The sequence below is a fragment of the Cervus canadensis genome, chromosome 1 (genome assembly GCF_019320065.1).
Source record: "Cervus canadensis isolate Bull #8, Minnesota chromosome 1, ASM1932006v1, whole genome shotgun sequence".
Lineage (NCBI taxonomy): Eukaryota > Metazoa > Chordata > Mammalia > Artiodactyla > Cervidae > Cervus > Cervus canadensis.
Genome location: NC_057386.1, coordinates 20,680,104 through 20,705,781, shown reverse-complemented (window position 1 = coordinate 20,705,781; position 25,678 = coordinate 20,680,104). Strand labels below are relative to the sequence as shown.

Here is a 25,678-nt window from a genome sequence, read left to right as displayed (position 1 = left end):
GCGGTCTCTTACGTCTGCTTCGTCTCCTGCATTGCAGGCGGATTCTTTTACAGCCGAGCCACCTAGAAAACCCAGCTGAAATCACAGTGTAACCCAAATATTTACAACCTTACCAGAATACGACCGTCCCCTCGGTTCCTAGTTCTATTGGGTGTGGACCTTAGTAGGACTCTTAGGAGATGAAACTACAGAAAGCCGGGCAAACTAGAAGCGTATCTTCAGCGGGACTGGATTCCTTGCAAAGGGCTGAGACAAATTCCCAAAAGGAGATCCTATCAGCGACGGAATCCCATGTATGTGGGCTCAAATCCAGGAGGGCAGAGAGTCCCCAAGTAGCTGTTGGTCCTTAAACAAGCCACTAAACGTCTCCGAACTTTGATCTCCTCCCACAGCCACCTGATAGGAGGAAACACTGTAGGTGTGGGGGGTTAATATTTGAAGGGGGGCACCACCAAGCTCCCCTGACCCCCAGCAGTTGCCTTGCACAAATAGAAAATGTGGGCGTAGGCAAGGGGTTCAGAGCAGCCCCTGAGATCACTCTAGTAATCTAACATCAGAACATTCCTCAGCCTAAATGTCCTGCACTGTCGGTGGGAATGTAAATTGATGCAGCCACTATGGAGACCATAGTATGGAAATTACTCAAAAATCTTGAAGTAGAGTTGCCATATGAGCCAGTAGTCCTACTTCTGGGCGTATATCTGGACAAGCTGTAACTGAAAAGACACACGCACCCACCTCAGTTTTCTCTTCAGCACTGTTTACAATAGCCAAAACATGCAAACAACCTAAATGGCCCTTGACAGAGGGATGGATAAAGAAGATGTGGTACATACATACACTGGAATACCACTCAACCTTAAAAATGAACAAAATCATGCCATTTGCAACAACATGAGTGGACCTAGACATTATTATACTAAGTGAAGTTGTACAAAGACATATATCATATGATACCACATATATGAAATCTAAAATAGGGCACAAATGAACTACGAAATAGAAACAAACTCACAGACATTGAGAACAGACTTGTGGTTACCAAGGAGGAAGGGGCAGGGGAGAGCTGAAATGGGCGTTTTGGATTAGCCAATGCAAATGGTTATATATAGAACGGATACACAATGATGTATATATGGATATATTATATAGCTCAGGAAACTATATTCAGTATCCCATAATAAACCATAATAGAAAAGAATTTTTTTTAATGTTTCCACAGGCTAAACCCAGGAGTCTTCATGGATCACCCTTCCCTAACATGGCTTTCAAAATCCTCTGTGATCCAGCCCAGCCTACTTCTCCACCTTCATCCCTCATCACTCTCTCCCTCCCACCATTCCAATCTTCTTCTGGCTTCTTGAATGTGCCAGGCTGGCCCTTCTCTCCAGGCCTCTATCTATGCCCTCCCCTCCACCCATTCCACCACCACCAGCACTTCCACTTTGCCCTCTCTCACCCGTGTCTCCCTCATCCTCTCCCTGATCATTCCCTACATCTACATCGAGAGCCCCTGCTCTGAGTTCCCCAGACTGTATTCTTCCCCCATCACAGGTTTCTGTTTACCTGTGTGTCCCCAGTGGATGGTGAGGCCCATGGGATTGGGCTCAGTACTCATAGAAGTTTGCTAACTGCATGGGTGACCTGGGGCGGGGATTGAGGGCACAGTGTGGATTTACCAGTGGGAGCAGCTTTGGACACAGCCTCTCGTGTTTTCCTTTACCCTTAGTCCCAAAAGCTTCACTCCACCTCACTGGGTCTTGGAGGCTCAGAATACTCCTTGTTCATTCCCATAAAGTCTTCCCTGGGCCTCCCAACCCCTCCTCTGAAAATTCCGAAGCATCTCAGACATAACCAAGAGGAGAAGGGAAAAGGAAGAAAGCCAAGAGAAGAGAAAAGATGCTTTTTTGTTCATGTTTGGACGTAGAAGAAAACTTAGAACAAGTTTCCCCTGCAGCTGACCGGGAACCTTGACACTGGAGAGAGAGCAAGAGATGAAAGGCCCCCACAGGGAGGCGAAAGCTTGAGGAATGCAGATTTTCTTTGAGACTGATGAGTTTCAGAATCATAAATCAGTGCAGCCAGAGGGTCCCCTGCCCTGGCCCCCATTTTTCCATCAGTCACACTTCCACATGTGTTCAGCAAGCACAGACCTCAGCCTCTCCACAGAGAGGGGGCCGGTTTAGAAGTCAGCACAGCTGGTTCTCACCTATATGAACCACTCTCATGTGAGAATTGGTGGGAAGTCTTCCCTGCCACTTTGGAGCCAGGCCAGACCTTGTTACTTATATGCTAAGTGACCGTGGGCAAGGTGGTGAACCTCTAAGACTCAGGATCTTGAGACAGCAAAACCTTCCTCAAATCGTGGTGGGAATTCATGAAATAACATACTTAACCTGCCTGGGAGAGTGCTGGGACCTAGCAGAAGCTCGACCAATGAGTGTCACTTCATTTTGTTTGTTTTTAGCAGTAGTAGTTCTATGGTTCTTGTAGCACATGTTGCAAGAGAGAAGGTCCCCAGCTAGGGGGCTTACTTTGTGTGATGGTGAATACATCAGTGAAAAGAAGGAAAACAGGGTGTGATGAACTGACACAGACATCTGTTGGAACAACGACAAGGCTCTGCCTTGACAGTTGCTGGAAGGAGAGATATTCTGGGAGGTGGTGGTAGAGACAGGGAATCTTCGGACCCTTCCCCAGGCTCCTCATCTGCAGACTGAAGTGGAGATACAACTGTTTTCCCTCATCCCGTCTGCCATAGGGCTGGAGTTTCTCAGAAACTCTGAGATGACTTGTGTCCCTCTTCAGTGGGGGCCCCTCCTAGAAGCTCTCTGCCCAGCTGAGGAAGGTGGCTTGGAGGACCCCAACCACCCCATCAGCATTCTTTAGAGATCACCTGCTCTTCCTACCCTGGACTCAGCAGATTGATCAGGGAGTTCTGGATACTGTCACCTCCTCTTGGAAACCCACAAAGCACTCTAAGAAAGCAAAGACTTTATTTTTTATTTATTTATTTATTTATTTTTAGAAAGCAAAGACTTTAAAAAGTCCTGCAAATACAGAAAACCATTTGACTTGTTTACTTACATGTTTCCCACTGGATTTGATCTCAAGAGTTTTGGTGGGGGGGGGGCATATTTTATATTTGTTAACACCCCGGGGGAAAAATACAATAGAGAGGCCCAAAGAATTTAGGAAGGGATTACTATTAGGAATCATTATGAAGCAGATGCTTTGAGCAAGCTCACCCCAACACACATACATACTTTTTGCACTTCAAACAATGCTATCTGCAATGGATTTTGAATTGTCTTTGTTTCCTTTGTATTTATCTAAGGTATCTGCCAGGGCTGATAGAAGTTCCCTTGGAAAACCCCAGCATGTCATGTCAAAGGGAACCGAGGGAAGGGATTTGGTTTGGTTCATGTTTAGACCTGAAAGAAAGAAGATGGTATGGCCCTGAGGCTGACAGAGTGGCAGCAAAGCAGATGGATATAAGACCCCAGGAGCATAGAAAATTCAGAGAGATTATGAATCATGGGTTTCCCTGGTTCAGAAAGTCCATGGAGACCACTCACCCAGTGCCCTCATTCCTTCCTTGTCACTCTGTTACCAAAATGCAAGTCCATGTGACCAACACATACTGAGGTCAAACAATGCCAAAAACGTCAGAGTTTGGAACAGAGAAAGGTTTATTACAGGTCCTTGCAAGGAGATGGGTGGCTAATGCCTTAAAAACCCCAAAATCCCTGAAAGTTTTCAGAAAAGCCCTTTTATAGGAAAGACGAGGAGGGGTGGGGTTAGGTGTTGTAGACTTCTTGGTGTCAGATCCTTTGTTGTTGAAGTCAGGTCACAGTCAGGCAACAGTGTCCACGTAAGTCTCTGCCAAGCAAATGTTTTTCTCTGTCCTCACAAGAAAGAGCAAGGTCCCACGGCACAACTCTTTCCCTCTGAGGTCAAGGTTCTGGCTAAGAGGAAGTAGATCTCCGTGGACAACTCCCTCAGGGCCAGGTCCCCAGACCCTACCCAGCTGGCATCACCGAGGGAGCCAGGCGCCCAGCCCACCCAACCCTCAGGCTCCTCGGGCTGCCCAAACAAGGGTGGAGCAGGTCCCACAGACTGTGACCCAGAGTGACAGCCACTGCTCCTAGGTCACAGAGACACAGAAGGGGAAGACGTTCACCACTGCCTCAAAGCCTGAGCTAAGGCCAGTGGGTGGCCTTGGTGAGGACTCTGGAGCCTGCGGGACAGAGCCCTCAGCCAATTCCCTGGGCCCCCCGGCTCACCCGCTGGCCCAGGACTCAGTGAGCTGGAGGGCCCCAGGGAGAAGGCCGGGATCTGCCTCTCACCTCACTCTCCCCCTGATGACCACTATTCCATGGACCTTTGGCTGAATCCCCTACTAAGGTGGTCCTTCACTAATCGTTGCTCACTTGGGGGCGGGACCTACTGCAGGCCCAACCAATAGCTGAGCAGGACCACTAGTGGTCCTGTGGTAACCGCTGCCTAGGAGGGGGCTTGGGGGAGTTGGGGTGATAACCATCGCCTGGTAGGGGGAGGCGGTAATGGAACACAGCAATGTCCATGTGCAAAAGGCTACACCCAGCTACACTCTATTACACCTCCAATTGTTCTACACACTGAGGGCCTGTAGTGGGGAAACAGAGGCCCAGAGACAAGAAATAGCTGAGACAAGGACTCACTGTTCTTTTGTGGATGCTTGCTTCCTAAGATGAGGATTTCCAAAGCTTTCCTGCTCATGGGAGGTGTCCATCTCTGCACTTAGTAGGTGCCTTGAGATCATTTTAGGCAGCATGAGATTGTAATAGGGCACAGCTATGGGCAACTTTTAGCACACAACCTTTGCTGACTACTGTAACCACTCCCACCCCATTACCAACCCAGATCCTTATGTCATCTCTCTACACTTCAGCTTCCCATCTGTGATGTTGAGCGGCTGTGGGTAATAAAATAGATGATGCACATAAAGGCCTGCCACAGAAGAGGTCCAGCTGCAATCAAGATGAGGATATGAGGATATGAGGATGGGGTGGAGAAAGAGGACGACAAAGACCAGGAGAATTATAGTTGTTACCAATGGCGCACAAGCTTGGAGAGAGAGGAAGGGACCCAACTCAGGCATGGCTGTAAGCTGGGGGTGGGTTCTCACCAATGATGGGTGTAACAGGTGCACATATGGAGAAGTTGAAGCCATGACACAACACAGCTGGAGTGTTCACTCAGAGAAAGCAGATGCCAAGGTTTGAAGTGTGATGCTCCCCAACTCTAGTTCAGCTTTTGAGCAGATTGGAGAGCATTTATCTTCTTGCTAGATTGATTCTCTACTAGGAGGACTTTATTTGGAACAAATATGGTGGGCAGCATCAAAGATGGCAGCAGTTCTTAGCCAATAGGGCCTCAACCCCCACACAGGACTAGTGAAAGGTGAGTGCAGAGAGGGCATGGGCTTCTCTGGGGCCCTCAGGATACAGTTCAGCCTCATCCCCTTCACCAAACAAGCCTTCTTCCTCTCTCACCCCTGTGCATACGTGCTAAGTCGCTTCAGTCCTGTCCGACTCTTGGCCACACTGTGGACTATAGCTGCCAGGTTCCTCTGCCCATGGGATTCTCCAGGAAAGAACACTGGACTGAGTTGCCATGCCCTCCTCCAGGGGATCTTCCCAACCCGGGGATCAAACCGTCATCTCCTATGTATTCTGCATTGACAGACGGGTTCTTTACCACTAGCACCACCTGAGAAGCCCACCCCTATCTTCCACCAGCCCGCCCCTCTCTCTCTAGCCCCAGAAAGCAGGTTCCATTTCCTCCATCAAACCACACTCAGTGTCACCTCTGGGCCTTGACACATGCAGTTGCCCCTAGCCAGAAGACCGGCCTCCCCTCAGTAAACATACACACACACGCACATGCACACACACACACACCACCCCCATCAACTTTCACCTGGATAAATCCAACCAGTCCTGCAGGTCTTGGCCCAGCAGTTGCTCCATGCAATGTTCTCTGACTCCTGAGACTGGATTAGGACTCCTGCTGTGTGTCCCAACGCCCCCAGGCTTCCCAGAGTGGGGTTCAGCACCCCAGGTTGTGCTGCTATTACTTGTTGATCTCCCCTGAAAGACTCTGGGGCGAAGCCTGGGTCCCTATTGCAGCCCCAGCAACTGACACATGCCTGGCACAGCCCTGGATGAGTGCATGTTGTGAATGAAGGGGTCAATGACTTGGTAAATGTAGACAGGGGCTCCGCATGAGCAGGAGGCTTGGAGGAGCCAGCTTCCTCTCCACGTCTACCCCACCTTTGATTCTCAGACTTGACTCTTTCTTACAGGTTTTGTGTTTTCTTGATTCACCTTCCTGAGGTTCCTCTCTCTCTCTTGATGAAAGTTCCTCTGGCAATACTCCATGTGTCTCTTTCATGCTAAAGGGAACAGATGAGAGAGGTCATGGTTGACTGGGTCTGGCCTGAGTTAAGATGAGAAGGGCAGGTCCCTGGGACTGGGTGTGCTGGTGACAGCAAAGATGGACGGATCGAGAGACTCCTGGATGAGAGATTCCCCAAAGCTCAGGAAGATCAAAGCCACCTGAAGAAGTATGAGTATCAGAACCAGACAGCTTTGGGACAGAGGGGTCCTTAGGAACTATCTGGTCCAAAGCCTTCATCTTCCTTTAGTGCCGTTCACTCATTCATTCCTTCAACAAGCTCAGACAAAGTGCCTTCTGGGTGAAATTGAGGCCAGATGTCACAGAGCTTGCTTAACTAAGTATTTGCACAATCATCTCAACATAGCTTTTTTCCACTCTTCAAAAGCCCATCTCTGGGATGTGAGGGCGATCTGGTTGCGACATCTGTCACTCCATCGATCGCCAGGGTTGATTCGGCTCATCTGGCTGGCTAGGCGGGTGTCCCCTTCCTCCCTCACTGCTCCATGTGCGTCCCTCCCGAAGCTGCGCACTCGGTCGAAGAGGACGACCATCCCCGATAGAGGAGGACCGGTCTTCGGTCAAGGGTATACGAGTAGCTGCACTCCCCTGCTAGAACCTCCAAACAAGCTCTCAAAAGCCCATCTCTGACCTTAGAAAGTGCTAGAATAAACCATAATGGAAAAGAATATCATAAAGAATATATGTATGTATAACAGAATCACTTTGCTGTACAGCGGAAATTAACCTTGTAAATCAACTGTACTTCAATAAAATTAAAAAAAAAATTTTAAGTGCTGGAAAGTGTTAGAGGCCACATAGGCTAGGAGGGCAGCATTTGGAGCCAGGCCAACATTAGTGTGTGTGATTCGGGCTACTTACTTCCCTCTCTGAATCTGTTTCGAGACTTCCCTGCTGGTGCAATAGTTAAGACGCCATGCTCCCAACGCAGTGGGCATTGGTTCAACCCCTGGTCTGGGAACTAAACTCCTGTGTGCCACACAGTGCAACCAAAATAAATGAGTAAAATAGATATTATGAACCTCAGTTTCCTCATCTGTACTTGGAAGCAGCAATATCTACCTCTCACAGCTGTCATGAGAAATAATAAGATGAGACAGACCTTCTCTGTCCCACGCCTGCTAAAGGAAGCCTCTCTGTCTGCCATTGTCGGATCAGGGGGCCTGCATGCTTTCTCAACCCCTGTCCCCTCCCATCACAGACTATACTCATCACATTGTTCAGCAATGACCAATCTGCTTATCTGCCCCAGCACTAGACTGCGAGCCCCAGGGAGAAACAGACCTTATCTTTTTTGTTCACAATTTTATTGACTTCCAATCCCTGACACAGAAAAAGCACCAATAAATATTTGTTGAATGAATGAACAGGTGAATGAATGATCTGAAGAAGGGATTAAAACAGATGGAGGCTCCAGCTAGAGATTTTCAGAGGTGGAACCTCCCCATTCACACACCTTTCCTCTCTGTCTTTTAACCTCACACTGTACTGTTTTTGCTGAGTTTTATTTATTGCTGATGGCTCATTCCCTTGAAATTTTTTTTGGCCATGCCATGCAGCTTGTGGGATCTTAGTTCCCCGACCAGGGATCAAATTCCGACCCTCAGCCGTGATGTGCAGAGTCCTAGCCACTGGACCACCAGGGAATTTCCTGAACTCTGCTTTTGGTTTCAAGAGAATCCCCTCAGATAGCCCCAGTGGTTCTTGATCTAGTAGGAGTTACCGAGAAGGGAACTGATTTTGCTCCTGTTGGGGCCTGAGATAGAGAGAGAGCCTCAGGGCCACAAGAGGGCCAGCAGCAGCCTCAACACGTTGGAGAGACCTGAAAGGGAGGGAAACTCAGAAAGATCAAAGCGCTTGGTGTTTATGAGTGTTGGGTAATAGGTGTTGGAGCCAAAAGGATTCTCAGAGACAATCCAGCTGTCACTCTCATTCCTCCACTATCAGCTCAGTTACCCACACCTCCCATTAGCTGGCACAGAGGCGGGGCCTTCCAGGGGCTAGAGGGAAAACTGAGAAACCAGGAAAGAATCCACATGAGTGAAGTGACCCATCTTCTTCCCAGCTCTTTGTAGAGTCACTGATTCCTACACAGGGCGGTTCTTTTTTATTGGTTGAACAGGATTTTTATTACAGCACTTGGGGTTTCTATAGTCAAGGTGAGCAGGAGCTATTCTTCGTTGCGATGCACAGACTCTGCACTCACGGGCTTCAGTAGTTGCAGCTCATGGTGCGGCATGTGGGATCTTCCCAGACCAGGGATCAAACTCATGTCCCCTGCATTGGCAGACAGATTCTTATCCACTGTACCACCAGGGAAGTCGATACACAGGGCACTTCTGACAAGCCTCTGCCTAGGTAGTTGTCTCTGTATTCAGTGCAAGTTCAGTCCCTCAGTCGTGTCTGACTCTTTGCAACCCCATGGACAGGCTCCTCTGTTGATAGGAGTTTCCAGACAAGAATACCAGAGTGAGTTGCATTTCCTCCTCCAGGGGATCTTCCCAACCCAGGGGTCAAGCCTGTGTCCCCTGCATTGGCAGGTGAATTCTTTATCACTGAGCCACCAGGGAAGCCCCTATATTCATTGAGGACTCAGTAATTGTTTGAGGACAGAGGAGGTAGGAAAAAGAGCACCTGTTTTGAAGCCAGGCCAAACTGAATTCCAGTCTTTACTGGGTCATTGATAAGGTGTGTTACCTCAGACATGTTACTTAACCTCTCTTCATCTGTAAAATGGACATGATCATCTCCACTTTGTTGAATCACATCTCCTATATTCAAACCCTGGCTCCATCATTAAGAAGCTGTGTTATCTTTCAGGCACATCATTTAATCCCTCTCAGCAAGTCTGTTCATGTATGGAATAAAATGTGAGCAAAAACGTGAGGATTGAATAAGGAAGTATATATAAACGGTTTACCATAGTGCCTAGCAATAGGAACTTCTCAGTGAATGTTCGTCCCTGCCCCTTCCTCTTGTGGACAATTGTTCTTGCTCTTGGTCACTCAGCTCCTCTGAAAGGGCATTCTCCAGCTAGTGGCTGAGCCCCCCATTGTGCGTGAGTGCTAAGTCACTTCAGTCATGTCTGACTCTTCTCAACCTCAGGGACTGTAGCCCCTCAGGCTCTTCTGTTCATGGAATTCTCCAGGCAAGAATACTGGAGTGGGTTACCATGCCCTCCTCCAAGGGATTTTCCCAACCCAGGGATTAAACTCAGGTCTCCCACATTGCAGCAGATTCTTTGCCATCTGTGCCACCAGGGAAGCCCAAGAATACTGGAGTGGGTAGCCTATCCTTTCTTCAGGGGATCTTCCCAACCCAGGAATCAAACTGGGGTCTCCTGCATTGCAGACAATTTCTTTACCAGCTGAGCTACCAGGGAAGCCCATAGCCCCTGATAGAGGGCAGGGGATGAGGAAGTAGAGAACTCTGGGCCCTGGTTGGACTGGGCTTAGGAGAGGACTGAGGGGAGAGGGAGAAGGGAGAGGGAGAACCGGTTTATTTGTCTTGCTGGGAAGATCACGAAGGAGGTGCTGCTGTTCTCCTGAGAATCAGATCATTTGTGGGGAGGGCTAGGCCTTCTGAGAGGCACCCTGTGGGTCTCACTGGGTGAAACTCCTCTTCCAGCAACCCTAGCTGGAAAGAAGGTGGCATCCGTTCTTTCTGAGGGGGATTTAAGAATGTGTCTCCTGAATGCACACTTCAAGGCCAGATTTCCCTGGGGCTGGGGAGGAGCAAAGGGATTTTATCAGTGTCTGCACCTTGCCACGGCAAAGAATCCACCCAAAATGCAGGAGACCTGGGTTGGACCCCTGGGTCGGGAAGACCCCCCTGGAGAAGGGAATGGCATCCACTCCAGTATTCTTGCCTGGGAAATCCCATGGACAGAGGAGCCTGGAGGGCTACAGTCCATGGGGTATGGCAAAGAGTTGAACACGACTGAGTGACTAACACTGAGGGATCGAACCTGCATCTCTTATGCCTCCTGCATTGGCAGGTGGGTTCTTTACCACTAGCGCCACCTGGGAAACCCCGCTCCTCATTGTAGAAGAAATTAGCCTGCCATCCTGCCTCGCTGATGGAGCACAGACGTGACATGACCGGGATCTCCCAACCAAACACATCACAAAAGCCTGCAGCTGGGAGTTCATGTCCTAAGGCAGCGGTGCTCCATGGAACCTCTCTGGCAGGAGTGGCTACAGAAACATCCAGCTTCCAGAAGCAGCAACACCAGGAATGTAGCGGTAGCATCAAGTGGAATGTACCGCCAAGTCTTTGCCTGAAATTGGTGGCAGGAGTGGGATTCCTCCAGCTGTGCAGCCTTCAAGACTTGTTCTCTGGGAGTTCCTCCTGAAGATGCTATAACTTACCTAACATCCCTTAACAAACTGGCTTCAATGGGAGCATTTCAATCTTTGCTGGTAAAAGCACTGATTGATACAGAATTTATTAAAAGGGGTGATTGTGGGCCAAAGACACCTAAGAAATCTACTTGGGGGGCCTTTCTTAGCCTGCTTGGGCTGCCACAAAATACCACAGAATGGGTAGTGTAAACAACAGAAATTTATTTTCTCACAGTTCTGGAGGATAGAAGAAGTGCAGATTTTGTGTTGCAAGGTGCAACACCAAAGGTGTCGCAGGTTTGGTTTCTTCTGAGTCTTCTCTCCTTGGCTTGAAGATAGCTGCCTTCTTGCTGTATCCACATACAGTCTTTCTCTGAGGAAGCACAACCCTGGTGTCTCTCTGTGTATTCAAACTTCCTCTTCTTACAAGCACACCAATCCTTCTAAGACTGACTGAATTAGGGCTGCCCTAATGGTCCCACCTTAACTTACTCATGTCCTCAAAGGCCCTATCTCCAGATACACTCACGTTCTGAAGTACTAGGGTTTAAGGCTTCAACCTATGAACGTGTTGTTTTTTGGTCGCTCAGTCGTGTCCGACTCTTTGTGACTCCATGGACTGTAGCCCACCAGGCTCCTCTGTCCATGGGATTTCCCAAGCAAAAATACTGGAGTGGGTTGCCAGTTCCTACTCCAGGGGATCTTCCCGACCCAGGGATAGAACCCATGTCTCCCACACTGTAGGCAAATTCTTTACTGCTGAGCCACCTGAGAAGCCCATGTATGAACTTGGGGGGACACAATTCAGCTGATAATATTGTCTAAGAGACCTTGTAAATCCAGCATGTCCAAAACTGACTCATCTTTCACACCCATGGCCTCCACTCACAGACTTCCCATCTCAGTGGTTGACAATCCCTCTCCTCCAGTTCTTTGGACAACAGACTCAGAAACTTCCTTGATGCCTCTCTTTCTACAAGAATCCTGATGGTATTACTTCAATGACCCCCAGAGCCAACTGCCTCTGACCATCTCTACTCCAAGTACTTTGGTCTCTCACTAGGATTACCTCCCTCCAAACCAGTCTCTCTGTTTCTACACCTGGTGCCTCAGCCTCTTACTAAACAATAACCAAAGGGATCCTTTTAAAATTTAACTTAGATGGGGCTGTTTCTCTGGTGAAAGTCCTGTGTGCTAGACATCCATGTCAATGCTAGCTGCTGTAACAACCTTAAAAATCTCTCTATATTGGGACTTCCCTGGTGGTCCAGTGGTGAAGACTCTGAGTTTCCACTGCAGGTGGAACAGGTTCAATCCCTGATTGGGGAACAAAGATCCCACCAATAAAATTTTTCTAATAAAAAAATTTTTTTTAAAAATCTCCCTGGCTTAACATAATGAAATTTTTTAATGTGCTCAAAAAAGGACTGGTGTGGTGTTTCCTGTTGGGGATGGGAAGGATCCCCCTCCAAGCAGTGAACTCGGGCATGCAGGCTCCCTCCATCCTCTGTCACCTGCCGTCTGGGAGTCCTTCACTCCCAGCTGTGCCTTCAGTGGCTCCCTACGTCACTGGGCATAAAAGCCAGGTTCCTTAGAGGGCCCCACAGAGCTCTAAGTGATGCAGCCACTTCTTACTTACCTCTCTATCCTCATCTTCTACCACTTATTTCCTCGCTCACCCTGCTCTAACTACATTGGCCTCCTTCCTCATCTTTGAACATATGAAACACCTTCCCAACCTTAGGACCTTTACACGCCCAAGCCCTGTGCCTAGATTGATCTCCCACCACGTACTTACCTGACTGCCTCCCTCACTTCGCCAGGTCATTGCTTACATTCCACCTGCTCAATGGGCCTGACTTTGGCCACCCTATTTAAGGTTGCAACCCTTCTCACTCCACCACAACCCTCCAATCCCCAAACCATTCCTAACTTCTATTTGTATTTATCATCTTAAAATATATTATGACAATTTATTTATGACAGTATTTTCCCTCCCTCATCTGTATTGTAAGTTCCATGTTGGAAGAAATATTTGTCCTTTTTTCATTGAACAGTGTCTCACATGTAAGGAATTTAGTATCTATTTACCCAATAAATGTGGTTGCGTGAATGATATGAGAATCAGAATGGTTATATGGCTTAGACAGGCCTGAGAGCAGCGAAAATCCAACTATTGTTAAAACACAGGACTCTAGAAGCCCATGTGTTCATTGATAAAGTGGGGGTTGTCAATTTTCTTCTAACTGTACTGGAGAACTTATAGAAAGAGTAATATACTCAGATTCCTAAGATCCTAACTCTATGGATGGTCAGGAACTGGAGATTTCCATGAATATACTGAAAAGATCTCTTATTTCTTGTACTTACAAAGCTGAAGTAGCTAATAGTTCACCTTAAGGTTGGTTTCTCCAAGTTGCCAAACCACAGCATCAACTGAAAATCACAGTCTTATCAAGACTCTTATGTAAACTTTAGACCATTGATCAGTAAAGAAGGGCACCCACAGACTTGGAAATCTGGAGATTCAAAATCATTAGAAGCCTGGAGGCACAGACTCTAGACTGAGCCTCTAGGAATGGCTCCCACATTAACACCACGTAATCAGCCCCCAAAGGAACTCTTGGTCTGCTACAGTAAGTGCCCTAGAACCATATTGTAATGGGTAGATCTATGCCAACAAAAAAATACTTCCTCCAGATCTCTCTCCACTCAACTCATGTCCTACAGAATAGCATCTGATCATAAAAACTCAAATTACACCTAGATTCATACCTTTAAGGGATTCTGGGAAAGGTTAACCTGGGAAAGGTTAAAGATTGTTGTGATGCTCGGGCTTCTCATTGTGGTGTCTTGTTTTGGAGCATGGGTTGTAGGCGTGTGGGCTTCAGTAGTTTCAGCACATGGGCTACAGAGCGCAGGCTCAGTAGTTGTGGCGCATGGACTTAGTTGCTCAGCAGCTTGTAGAATCTTCCCAGACCAGGAATCAAATCTGTCCCCTGCATCGGCAGGCAGATTCTCATCTACTATGCCACCAGCGGATAAGAATTCCAAACTCTCTGCTTTTTAAGAGCTTATATGATTACGTCTGGGGCTTCCCCGCTTGCTCAGCAGGTAAAGAATCTACCTGCAATGCAGGAGATGTGGATTTGATCCCTGGGTTGGGAAGATTCCCTGGAGGAGAGCATGGCAACCCACTCCAGTATTCTTACCTGGAGAATCCCATGGACAGAGGAACCTGGTGGGCTACAGCCCACAGGGTCACTAAGAGTCAGACACAACTGAATCAACTTAGCTCACATGCATGCACATGACTATGTCCAGCTGTGTCTAATCTCTCTATCTTAAGGCCAAAACAGTAGAGACTTCTCCAAAATCCCTTCACAGCAGCCCTTAGGTTTGAATTGTTGGTTGAATAGCTGGGATCATCTTTGAATTCGGCCAACTGTAGGGTCTATGCTTCCTCCCCTTGAATCTAGGCAAGACTGTGAGTACAGCAGACGTGACACCACGTGACTTTCTGTGCTGTTCTCCGTTGCTCAGTCCTGTCTGACTCTTTGCAACCCCATGGACTATAGCCCACCAGGCTCCTCTGCCCATGGGATTTTCCAGGCAAGATACTGGAGACGGTAGCCATTTCCTACTCCAGAGGATCTTCCCAAGCCAGTTTCTAACCCTCATCTCGTGCATCTCCTGCATTGGCAGGCAGATTCTTTACAACTACCACCACCTGGGAAGCCCAGTCTAAGCAATGAAGCAAAACAGCTTCTTCCTGGTTCTTTCTTGCTTAGGACATATATCTTGGGAGCTCCAAGCCAGCGTGCAAGAAGTCTGTCTCCTCTGAGGCTGCTCTGCTCCAAGGATCACACTAGGAGTCTCCATACAGAGATGTCAAGGAGCCTCTGCAGGGCCAGCCCCCAGGTTTGAGTCTTTTCAGCTCAGGGGCCAAACATGAGTGAGCAGGACTTCAGATGCTTCTAGCCCAAACCTATGAGCCAGGATAACACCCAACGAAGCAGAAGTGTGCTGTTCGCACCAAGCCCCAAATCAACATTGTTCTTTTAAGGCTCTAAGCTTCAGGGAGGTTTGATACACAGCTGTGGCATCTGGAACACAGGCTGAGGGCTCTGTCTGTCCCTAGTCAGAATCCCTGGAGAACATTGCCAGCTGCTGTCTTATGGAATAGTCCTCACTTTGCCTTGGAGTGCTTGATCTGTGCCTTTATGTTTCACCATCTGTGAAAACTTCTGAAGCAAAATCCACCTCATTTTTGTCTTGTTTCCCTCTCTAGCTAACTTATTATCTGCTGAGAGACTGTGGCAGATGTTTTGCAAAAACTTGCCCCAAGGACTTCCTTGGTAGTCCAGTGGGTAAGACTCCACATTCCCAAAAGAGGTTCAATCCCTGGTCAGAGAGCTAGACCCCACATGCTGCAACTAAAGATCCTGCATGCTGCAACAAAGATCGAAAATCCTGCATGCCACCATTAAGACCCGGTGAGGCCAAAAAAATTAATTAATAAACATTTTTAAAAACTGGCCCACCATTGCCCTCCCTCTACGCATACTCTTGCCATGTGATTTTCCAGCTTCTCTCATCAAGAGGAGTCTATTTCCCCTGCTTTTGAATCTGACTTGCTTTGGCCAATAGGATGCAGCCTAAGTGACCACTCAGAGCCTAAGCCTCAAGAGGCCTTGCACACCTCTGTGCATTCCCTTGGAACACTTGCTTGAGCCAGCTGGCTGGAAGAAGAGAGTCATGTGACCCTTTCACTCCCAACCAGCATGCAGCCAAGCCCCAGTGGCAGAGCTACCTAGCCGACTTGGGGCTGACCACAGATGCTTAAAGGAAAATAGAATTCCCCGTCCAAACTCTCAACTGGAAAAGCACGGGCTGAGTAAATGATTGTGATTTTAAGCCACCAGATTATGGGTTGCTTTGTTGCAAGTAGAAGTTAGCTGATAGAAAAGCTAACCAATACTCTACAGACGGATTCCATTGATTCTCCCTTCATCTCCTTTCTGCCCCTTATCAATCCCAAGGAACAAATGAGTCAAAGTCCAGGTTTGATTTGCAACAGGAAAGCTTTATTAGGAAATTGAGATAAGGCAGGGAGTGGGGTCATCCCCAAACCAGACAGAGGGAGAGAGGTCTCCCCAACCCTCCCAGAGGAGGGAGCCAATGGACAGCCAGAGGCACACATGCCAAGTGAGCCCCGTCCCAAATGGGTCTCAGGGCTTGTTGCCAGCTATTCCCAGTGTTGCAATGCAATGAGCAGGCTTTATCCAGAGTCTGCCCATCTGGGGGATGCTCAGCTGGGGTGGGGCTGGGAAAGTTTGCAAGGGCTCTAGTATCGTGTCTGGTGGCCTGTGGAGAGACAGAAGAGCGGTGAGAGTGAGAAGAAAGGACTTAGAACAAGAGACAGAGAGACTGGGACTTGGAGGAAAATGGGCAAATGGGGAACAAGGAGACTGGAGCTCAAAGAGCTGGAGAACCCTGAGATGGAAGGACCCTCCAGTCCTAGTGGCCCCCATCCACTTCCCAAAGCTCTGCTGTAACAACTGGCAGGTGCTCCCCCATTTCTGAGGATGGGGGCCCAGGAGGCAGTCCCGCCCTCCATGCAGCAGCTTTTGTTAGCAAACCCCTTGCATGTCGAGGGGAAGATGGCCCCAGCCTCTGCCCATAGATGCACATCCATGGCCCTGCAGTGCCACCCAACACACAAAACCACCCTCCAGAGAAGGGCAGATCCCAGGCACCTCTGAGCTGAGCATTGCCAGTCAGGTTACCCAGCCTTTTGCTATAGTTTCATACTAGATTTTTGTTTTACAAGATTCAACATGTACAAGGGGAATCTCTCTGACCTAGAGACCACTTCATCTGTTTGACTCTTTCTTGCCCTTAGACTATTATCTTTGATAATATGCTCCTTTGGACAGTTTTGTCATATAACTGGATTGTACAACCCAACCACTGACTACAACCCTTGAGACTCTTTTCTGCCTGAACCGTTGCTGACCCAGGTGTCTGCATCCTCGTGATGATGAAAAGTGCTGGCCATGGAGTCCCACAGAGCTGATCCCTCATTTATGAGTTGTTTGACCTTGAGCAAGAGATAAGGAACCTCATTTTCCTTATCTCTAAAATGGGGATAATAACAATACCCACCTCAGAGGGTATGGAGAGAAATAGACAAAATAATACTCCACTTCCAGCTCATCTCCTAGGCTATTGAGACTTAAGTCACATGTAGATGTGATCCCAACCTCACTTAAGACTCTGTCCAAACTAATGATCAGATCAGAAACAAGGGCAAGTCTATGGCACTCACTGGAGATCTCCCTAAAGTCTCGCTCTGTTTAGAATATGTATTCCCCAGAGAGGCTCAAAGATGTTTTAAAGGGGTGGTACCTTGGCAGCTGACACCTGCGCCTCCCCCACCCCACAGCCTTAGAGTTATCCTTCACCTTGTGGGTCACAGCTGCCAGATTTTGAGGAATAGGACTGGGACTGGGATGTCCTTCCACTTCCTCCTCCAGATCCACTTCCTTCTTCACAGCTGCCACCACTTCCTCCTCCAGAGCTACTTCCTCCACCAGCGCTGCCCCCACTTCCTCCCCCACAACTGCCTCCACTTCCTCCCCTGGATCCTCTTCCATAACTGCTTCCACTTCCACCTTGCCATCCACTTCTTTTGCCATCTCCAAAGCCAGTCTGTCCACCTCCGTGAGATTCACTGAAAAGCAAAGAAAGCACAGAGATAAAACAGGTGACCCCACATATTTATATACACAAGGATGAACCTGGAGAGAAGACCTAAATGTGAGTCCTCCTAAGTCTTCCTCCGGCAAGGCAGAGGACAGAGGCTGGGCTGGCACCACACCTGGGAAGAGAGGGACTTCGTCTCCCTGGAGCAGGGAGCGGTCCCTTCTCTCATTGTTACCATCCTCCTTTCTCAAAGCCCAAAGGCCCTGAGCTTCCCCCTTGGGAAGAAGAAATCCTCAGCCCATCAGACCCTTGTGTACAAGAACTCTCCCAGCTGCTGTATCCAGAAGAACAGAAATAGCATCAGGGATTTAGAACTTCCTAGGAGTGCCACAAAACCCCGAGACACATACAAATCCGCCTGGCCACCCTCAAGGAGGCTGCAGTAGGTCTTGATTTCCTGCTCCAGCCGCATCTTGGTGCTGAGTAGAAGGCTGTATTCCTGATTCTGGCACTCAATCTCTGCCCGAATGTCAGTGAGCTGGCCCTCCAGGATACTGATCTGCCCCTGGATCTGCTGCAATTGGCCAGAGTAGCGGTTCTCCGTTTCTTCCAAGGACTTCTCCAGGGCCGATTTCTAGGGGCAGAGGAGGCACTGAGAAGGCTGCTACCTCATAGCTGGGCTCCCCTTCCTGTCCCTGGGGATTATGTGCAGCTCCCTGTGGCCCCCCGCCCCCCAGGCAGAGGATCCAGAGGCTGGCTACCAACCATGCTGAGCTGAGACTGCAGCTCGATCTCCAACTCTTGGACGGTGTGCCGAAGCTTGGTCACCTCCTTGTTGCTGGACTCCACCTCTTGGCTACAGGTCGTCACTTCCTGCTCAATCTGTCTCATCTGAAACACAAACGCTCATTGAGCAGCTCCCCAAATGGGGAAGGTTCTTCCCCACCGGTCAGCACCTTCACCTTCAGGACCAAGACTGAGCCAAAGCCAAAAACAAGTCATCTTGAGTTCCGGGCCCCTCCAGCCAGCCACGTTGTCAGTTTCTCTCAATGTTCTGTTTCTGTTTCTCTGTCAGTATGTCTCAGCAGGCTTTAAGACTCTTCACACTTTGTCCTTAAACCACCTTTTAACTTCATTTCAAAGTGCCACCCAAACACATGCATACACATGTACACACTACAAATCATGTCCTCGTGTGTCCACCTCTACACTAGGGGCTGGAGACCCAGGAGGAAGGGAGTCATCAAGGAGCTCAGTGGAGCGCTGGGAGCACACTGGATACCTCCACTAGAGCCTGGAAGCACACGGCCTTGTGTAAGCTCCTCATGCTCTGCCTTCGTTCACACATGTCACAAACTCTGAGCTTCTCCAGAGCAATGATCCTGCGTGGCTCATCTCTGTGACATCAGCACTTCCCATGAAACCTGGCCCTGGGAAACTACTCGATAATTACACTTGTGGGCAGTGAATGCATGGGAAGGAGGATGACTGAGAAGCCCAAGTAGACTCAGAGATGGAGGGGTGGGTGGAAAGGACAGGTAGACGGAGGGAGAGAAGGTTGAATCAGTGTCCCGCACTGCTCACCTGAGTCTCGTATTGCTGTTCAATGTCGCTTCGGTTCTTGGCACTGAGCTTCTCATAGTCCTCGCGCATTTCATTGAGGATCTTAGTGAGATCCACACCAGGAGTAGCATTCATCTCCACACTGACATCCCCGGTGCTCTGCCCACACAACTGGCTCATCTCCTACCGGGAAGAAGGGGATATGAGGTCAGGGTGGGATGGGATCCTCTCCATCACCTTTCAGCCCTCTCCCTCTGCTCCTCCTGGGTGCAAAAATGGGATGGGACACAGTTGAGAAGTCAAACCCAACCACCACCATAGGTTGGGCATGCATGTCCTCTTCGAGAGTAATGGAGGGGGTGTCTTCCATGCAATGGCCCAAAGCTCCCATGCATCCCCAATTATCCCTGAACTTCTATTTCCCCACCTCCCCAACAAGCCACAAGTAGCCAAGACCCTACTTCCTCATGATTCTTCTTGAGGGCCACCAGCTCCTCCTGCAGAGATTCATACTGCATCTCCAGGTCAGACTTCTGCATGGTTAGATCATCCAGCACCTTTCGCAGGCCATTGATATCAGCCTCCACTGCTTGTCGCAGGCTCTGCTCCATCTCAAACCTGCAGACCAGTCAGGGGTAGGGCATGAGCCAGAGGTCACCAGCCCCCACAGGGACCTCCAGAGTACTAGGGGCTGGAGGAAGGATGGATGACAGGAGAAGGAGGAGAAGTAGGACTCACTTCATCCTGAAGTCATCCATGGTCATGCGACTGTTGTCAATGTCCACTAAAATCTTGTTGTTTTCCACCGTGATCTTTACAATCTAAAAAAGAGGAGACAGCACAGAACCCAGGCACCCCTGCTATGACCCTCTTCTGGGAGGCAAAAGCCTAGGCAAAGCCATAGGAGATGAGGAGCCCATCCAGGAAGATGCCCAAGAGGCAGGAGGGGCTTCCAAAAGCTGGTATGTGGCACAGACTTCTCACAGCCTTCGGCAAGGATGTTCAGTGTAGCCTTCATTCATTCATTTAACAAATATCTTAATATCTACTTCAAAGAACACTGTGAGAGAGATCAATGAGATACAACCAAGCTCAAGGAGCTTGGTTGACTGCCAATACCAGAATATCCTAGAAGAGTTCAAGGAAAAGACAGTTGATTTATGGTTACAGGAGATTAAGAAATGCTTCAGGGAGAAGGTGGCAATTGAATTGATCTCTGAAGGATGACTAAGGAAGAGGTTTGGGATAGAATAAACAAGGCATCCAGAGGCTGTTCATCAGAAGGTGTGAAGGCAAGGGAAACAGGTGGGAACAGCAAATTAGCTAGATTACGAGCTCCTCAAGGGCAGAGACCACACCTGAGACATTACTATGCTTGCCCAGAGCAACAGTACTCAGCCTCTAAGTTGAGTGGATAGACGGACATATGGATGGATGGATGGACGGATGGGTGGATAGATGGATTGATGGATGGATAGTGATGTCCACCCTCAGAGTTCTAGATCTTCTCCACGTTTTGACCAGCTAGAATGCATATCTGGGTCCAACCAAACTGGAAAAATCAAGACAGCTCCCTAGAAGAGCCCAGAAAAAGTAGGAAGGGAGAGATAAGATGTCTAGTTTTCTTTACTAGAAAGCTTTGAACTCTCAGGGGCTAAGAGAAGAGACAGGCACAAATGGCCCTCTCTCATGTGCCATACAGCCTGCCTGTTTTGGACAGCAGCACTCTTATCTCTTTTGTTTCCCCCAAGATTACAGAAATTTTAAATCAACAGGTGCCTGAGAGCTAGTCTGCCCACTCTGTTTATTAAATGGATAGGAGAATAGGCCTGGAGAGGACATCAGGCTTCCCAAGGTCACACAGTGAATTGGCAGCAGACCCAGGAACAAGTTGCCCCGTTGCTATGCTCCCTCCACGCTACTTCTGCATGCCCCACATGAGACAGGTCAAGAACTGTTTCTGATAAAAATTCAAGTTTCCATGGAATCTAAAATATAATACTATGAAGCAGAAACAGGATCACAGACATAGAAAACAGACCCAGTGATTGTCAAGGGGGAGGGGGGTGAGGGAGGGATGGAGCGGGAGGCTGGGGTTAGCAGATGTAAGCTTTTATATATAGAAAGGATAAACAAAAAGGTCTTAACTGGGTAGCACAAACTATATTCAATAGCCTATGATAAACCATGAAGGAAAAGAATATTTTAAAAAGGAATGTACATATGTATACATAACTGAATCCCTTTGCCATAGAGCAGTAATTAACACAACATTGTAAATCAGCTATATCTCAGTTAAAAAATTCTTTTTGAAGTTAAAATTTGCAAAAGATGGATTCTCTGGCTATCGTGTAAGTTAGAGTCCCACATCTTGCCTTTGTGAGGGAAATAAAGCATGTGAGTGAGCGACTGTACATATAGGTGTGAGAGACAGACAGACAGAGTTTTGAGTTTTCCCGGCCTACCTGGTTCTTCAGATCTTCGATGGTATCATAATAGCCAGAGTAATCCTTCTTGACATTCTTGGGCCCCTGCCTGTCATACCAGTCTCGGATCTTAGTCTCCAGGTCAGCATTTTCCTTCTCTAGTTCCTGCACCTTATCCAAGTAGGAGGCCAGCCGGCTGTTAAGTTCCTGCATGGTGGTCTTCTCATCAGCAGGCAGGATGCCAGCATCTCCACCTCCAACAGCACCTCCAAAGCCCCCAAGCCCCCCAAAGCCTCCAACAGCACCACTGATGCCACCCCCAAAGCCCCCGGATCCCCCAAAGCCTCCAACAGCACCACCGATGCCACCCCCAAAGCCCCCGGATCCCCCAAAGCCTCCAACACCAGCACCAAAGCCACTCCCACAGCTCCTGGAACCTCCACCAAGGCCACCAGTAAAACTCCCAACACTAGAACCACCCCCAGACCCTCTGCCATAACTGGAGCTGAAACTGCCACCGCCTCCCTTCCCACAGGCCCCAGAGGTCCCCACGCCATAGCTATTGGTAGAGCTGAACCGGCTCCCCCCTCCTCCAGCTCCCGAGGAGCTGAAGCGGCTTGAGGAGGATCTAGAGCTGCCCCCATAACCCCCGCCGCCACTCCTGCGGCTCCTGCTGGACGAGGAGAACTGTCTGCAACTCATGGCGCTGCCCAAGGATGAAAGCAGTCGTAGGGGTGCTGTGGGCTCTGGAGCCAGCATGCAGAGCTGCCACTGAGGCTGCCTACTTATATCCCCGGTGGATGGTGGCACGCCTGGGTGTGCCTGCTGTCAGCCCCAGTCGCCCCCAGACAGACTCCAAAGGAGGTCTGGGATTCGGGAGGTGGCCGGGCTGCCCCAAGCCACCCCAGGCTCAGCGTCCTTTGGTGACTGCCTGAAGGCAGCCCAGCCTTTCTCCATTGTGTGGGGTAATTTGATGACTGTTTGGCTGTCAGGGGCACCATAAATCAGTTCTGCTGCCAAGGGGGTGACCTAGATCCTGGAGTTTGGTCTCCACTGGCCTAACAGCAGTTCTGAGACTTGGTCCCTCTGTGATAGAAATCCCCAGAACAGAGTCACCTCCATGAATGATGATCATTATGGTCTGCACCTCTCTCTGCTCCCACTTGGCGCCCACTGTGCGTGAGCTGGGGCCGGGGTACCCAGGAGTTATTATAGAGGATGGAGGAGCTACCTGTGTGGGTAGAAAGTCCCAGGCCTCAAGGAGCCCCAAGCTGATGGGGAGCCCAGTCCTTGCTCTCAGGGTCTCCAGTCTGATGGAAGAGATGAGTGGCATGGCAGAAACACTGAGACAGTAACAAAGCAATGTGCCCCCAGCACTTGGAAGCGGCGAGCAGAGCTCACACGAAGGACTCGGGAGAACAGACTGAATTAACTAAGCAGTGTTGATACAACCTGACCTTCGAGCAAGAAGGCAAGTGGCTCAAGTGTCCCAGTCCTTCAGCAGGGCCAGCAATGGATATGAAATTGACCAGTATAGGTGTCCAGCCTATACTGAGCCCTGGGAAGGATACTGAGATGTAGGACTTATCCTGCCCTTCTGGAATGTACAAGCCCCTGTCCCTGGCAGAAAGTCAGAGTATATTCTGGTGAGCAGGGCCAGAAGAGCGTAGGAGAGAAGGCGGCGGGCTCTGGGACCAGACTACCTGAGCTCAACCCCAGCTCCGCACTCACTAGCTGTGTGACTTTGGAAAGTTACTTGACTACTCTGTGTCTCCATTCCCTCTTCTATAAAATGATGACATTAATATAGCCCATCTCCTAGTAAGAGACACAGGCCTAAAAATGTTAGACTGCCTCTTCTCATTCAGCTCCCCCAAGTCCCTACCCACTCCGACCCCACCTGGACCTTTGCCACCAACTCCTGGCACTTCTCAGGCCTTCTGACTCCTTCTCCACACAAGAAGCAGAGTGGACTTTCCAACCCTTGTCTGACCATCACTGACTGACCTCCCTTCACCCCCAAGATAATGTTCACATTCCTGGTTTTCAATGCTCATCCTGATCTTTCATTCTAGCCCCATCTCTCCTGCTTCCCCAGGACCCCTAACTAAACTATACAATGCTCCCACACACCCTGCATGCTTTGGAGAATGCTCATCTTGCAGATTCCTCCAACTGAGGTGTTCCTCCCTGTCTTTTCCACCCAGAAAACTCCTGCTCGTCTTTGGTGACCCATCTGTGTGCCGTCTCCTCTGTGAAGCCTTCCTGGGTTCTCTCCATCTGGTTTACACTTTGCTCCATTACAGTGTCCACGACGTATCTCTGTGCCCCGCCATCCCCGCCCCACGTGGGTAATATAAACTCCTCTATGCCTCCGTTGCTCATCTTGAACTTGATCCTGTGTCTAGCACCGGGTCTGGTCCAAGTAGGATCCCAACAAATTGAATGAAGGGAAGATAACCAGCTCCAGGTAGGAGACGCTAAAAGCTTAAAGAAGAGCTAAACATAAGAAGAGAGAGGCTAGCGTCATCAACAATGACCTCTAGAAGAGACAATGACCTCTGTGCTGCAGCTAAAAAGGCTTTCAGAAACGACCAGTGTTTCCTGAGATGCTTTTAGATAATGTATGGAGGCTGTGTTGAATAATATAGTAAATCATTTGGTGAAAAAAAAAAAGATTTCCTTTCTCCATTTTCCAAACTTTTGTTCAGTCAAGGAGAAAACCTCAGACCCTAAGCCCTCTTCAATATCCTCCCCTCTTGACAATCACACTGTTTCATAAAACAAAAACCAGCCTTAGACCCAGAACTTTTAGGAAGCAACAGTATCTAGTTAGACATTAAGTATTTATTTGTATCATTTCCTTTTATTTCTGGTAGGTGATTCTGATTTTCATTTTTTGGTAGTAATACAGACTTTCCTTCATAATATGAATGTGGGTTAAGTGGCTTCAGTCATGTCTGACTCTTTGCAACCCTAGGGACCATAGCCTGCCAGGCTATGGTCCTCTATCCATGTAATTCTCCAGGCAAGAATACTGGAGTGGGTAGCCATGCCCTTCTCCAGGGTATCTTCCTGACCAGGGATCAAACCCAGGTCTCCTGCATTGCAGGTGGATCCCTTACCACATGCCTGGAGACCTGGGAAGACCGTATCCCAGGCCTGGGCCTGCTTCTATCGTCCTTTCTTCCTCCTCCCCCATCCCCATGCAGATGCTGCCACTCCATGGTGGAAGCCTCAGGTCCCAGGTGACCTAGCTGGATGGAGGAGAGTTTGGGCAGAAGCAGGGGGAGCAGTCGAGGGGACAGTCGACAGCATAGTGCCTCTGGGGCACTGCATGTCCATTCTCTGCAAATCCAGTCATGTTGGGGGATTCTAAGGACCTAGGCCTGTCTCTATCGGGGTAGCTGAGACCAGCCTGGCTGACCAGATGCTCCCAGCTGGGGCACCTCTGCTCAGCTGACTCAGTGAGAAATGGCCTCTTTCCAGCCCTAGTCCCAAGCCCACCAATCCCTGCCCTCAGCCACCTCCTCGATTTCCTGCCCTCCAGACATGCCCTGACTCTCGTTCAGCTCAGAATAGCAGGTCCCCATCCTTAGACTCCCACTGCAGCTGCCCAGGGAGACTGCCCCTGGGGACCACTGCACAGCCGGCCCTCTCCCCACAGCCCCCTCCCAGGGCCAGCAAGATGAGGACTTGATGGTTTATTTGCTCTGGATTGCCTGTCTAACTTGAGTCTCCCTTGACTTTTGAACTTACATGGCAGATTCTCTGCCCGCATGGAGGAAACCCTGGCCACTGCCTGCTCCCCTCTCTTTGTTGAGAGCTAACAGGGCCGGGGTCTTCCTCCCACATCTGGCCATCCCCGCACATCAGCTCCAGTATCTACTTTTCTCCCCCAGCCTGCCTCTGTTCTCAGTCCTGGCTCTCCCCACTGGGGCTCGGAGGGGCAGCGGGCTGGAGAGAGAAGGAGATGCCTCCCAGTCCAGCATCCCTATCCCCAGGGCCTTGGCCTCAGTTTCCCCATGAGAAGCTGCTCTGAGCAGAGTTGTCAGGGGCCAGAAAGATGGTGTGTGTGAGGCCTTTATCTGAAGGGGCCTCTCCATGAATGCCCACCACTCCCCATGTGCAGCTCTGCTCCCCACATCTGCCAATCCTCTCCACATCTGGCCCTGC

General features: G+C 49.3%; 1 protein-coding gene and 1 long non-coding RNA gene across 2 annotated transcripts; one reads left to right on the top strand and one right to left on the bottom strand.

The window, feature by feature from the left end:
• The first annotated feature begins 6,890 nt into the window (after positions 1–6,890).
• On the top strand, positions 6,891–23,173 carry LOC122441921. The gene is made up of 4 exons (XR_006269503.1): positions 6,891–7,014; positions 15,555–15,565; positions 15,914–15,920; positions 23,163–23,173. It is a non-coding gene; the product is annotated as an uncharacterized LOC122441921 (long non-coding RNA).
• KRT9 (keratin 9) lies at positions 15,904–22,204 on the bottom strand. The gene is made up of 8 exons (XM_043468982.1): positions 21,542–22,204; positions 19,815–19,897; positions 19,538–19,694; positions 19,098–19,259; positions 18,279–18,404; positions 17,924–18,147; positions 17,273–17,541; positions 15,904–16,172 (listed from the first exon to the last, which is right to left on the bottom strand). Exons 1-8 carry the CDS (start codon positions 22,202–22,204, stop codon positions 16,153–16,155), a joined length of 1,704 nt encoding a protein of 567 aa, XP_043324917.1. The 3' UTR covers positions 15,904–16,152.
• Positions 23,174–25,678: the final 2,505 nt, after the last annotated feature.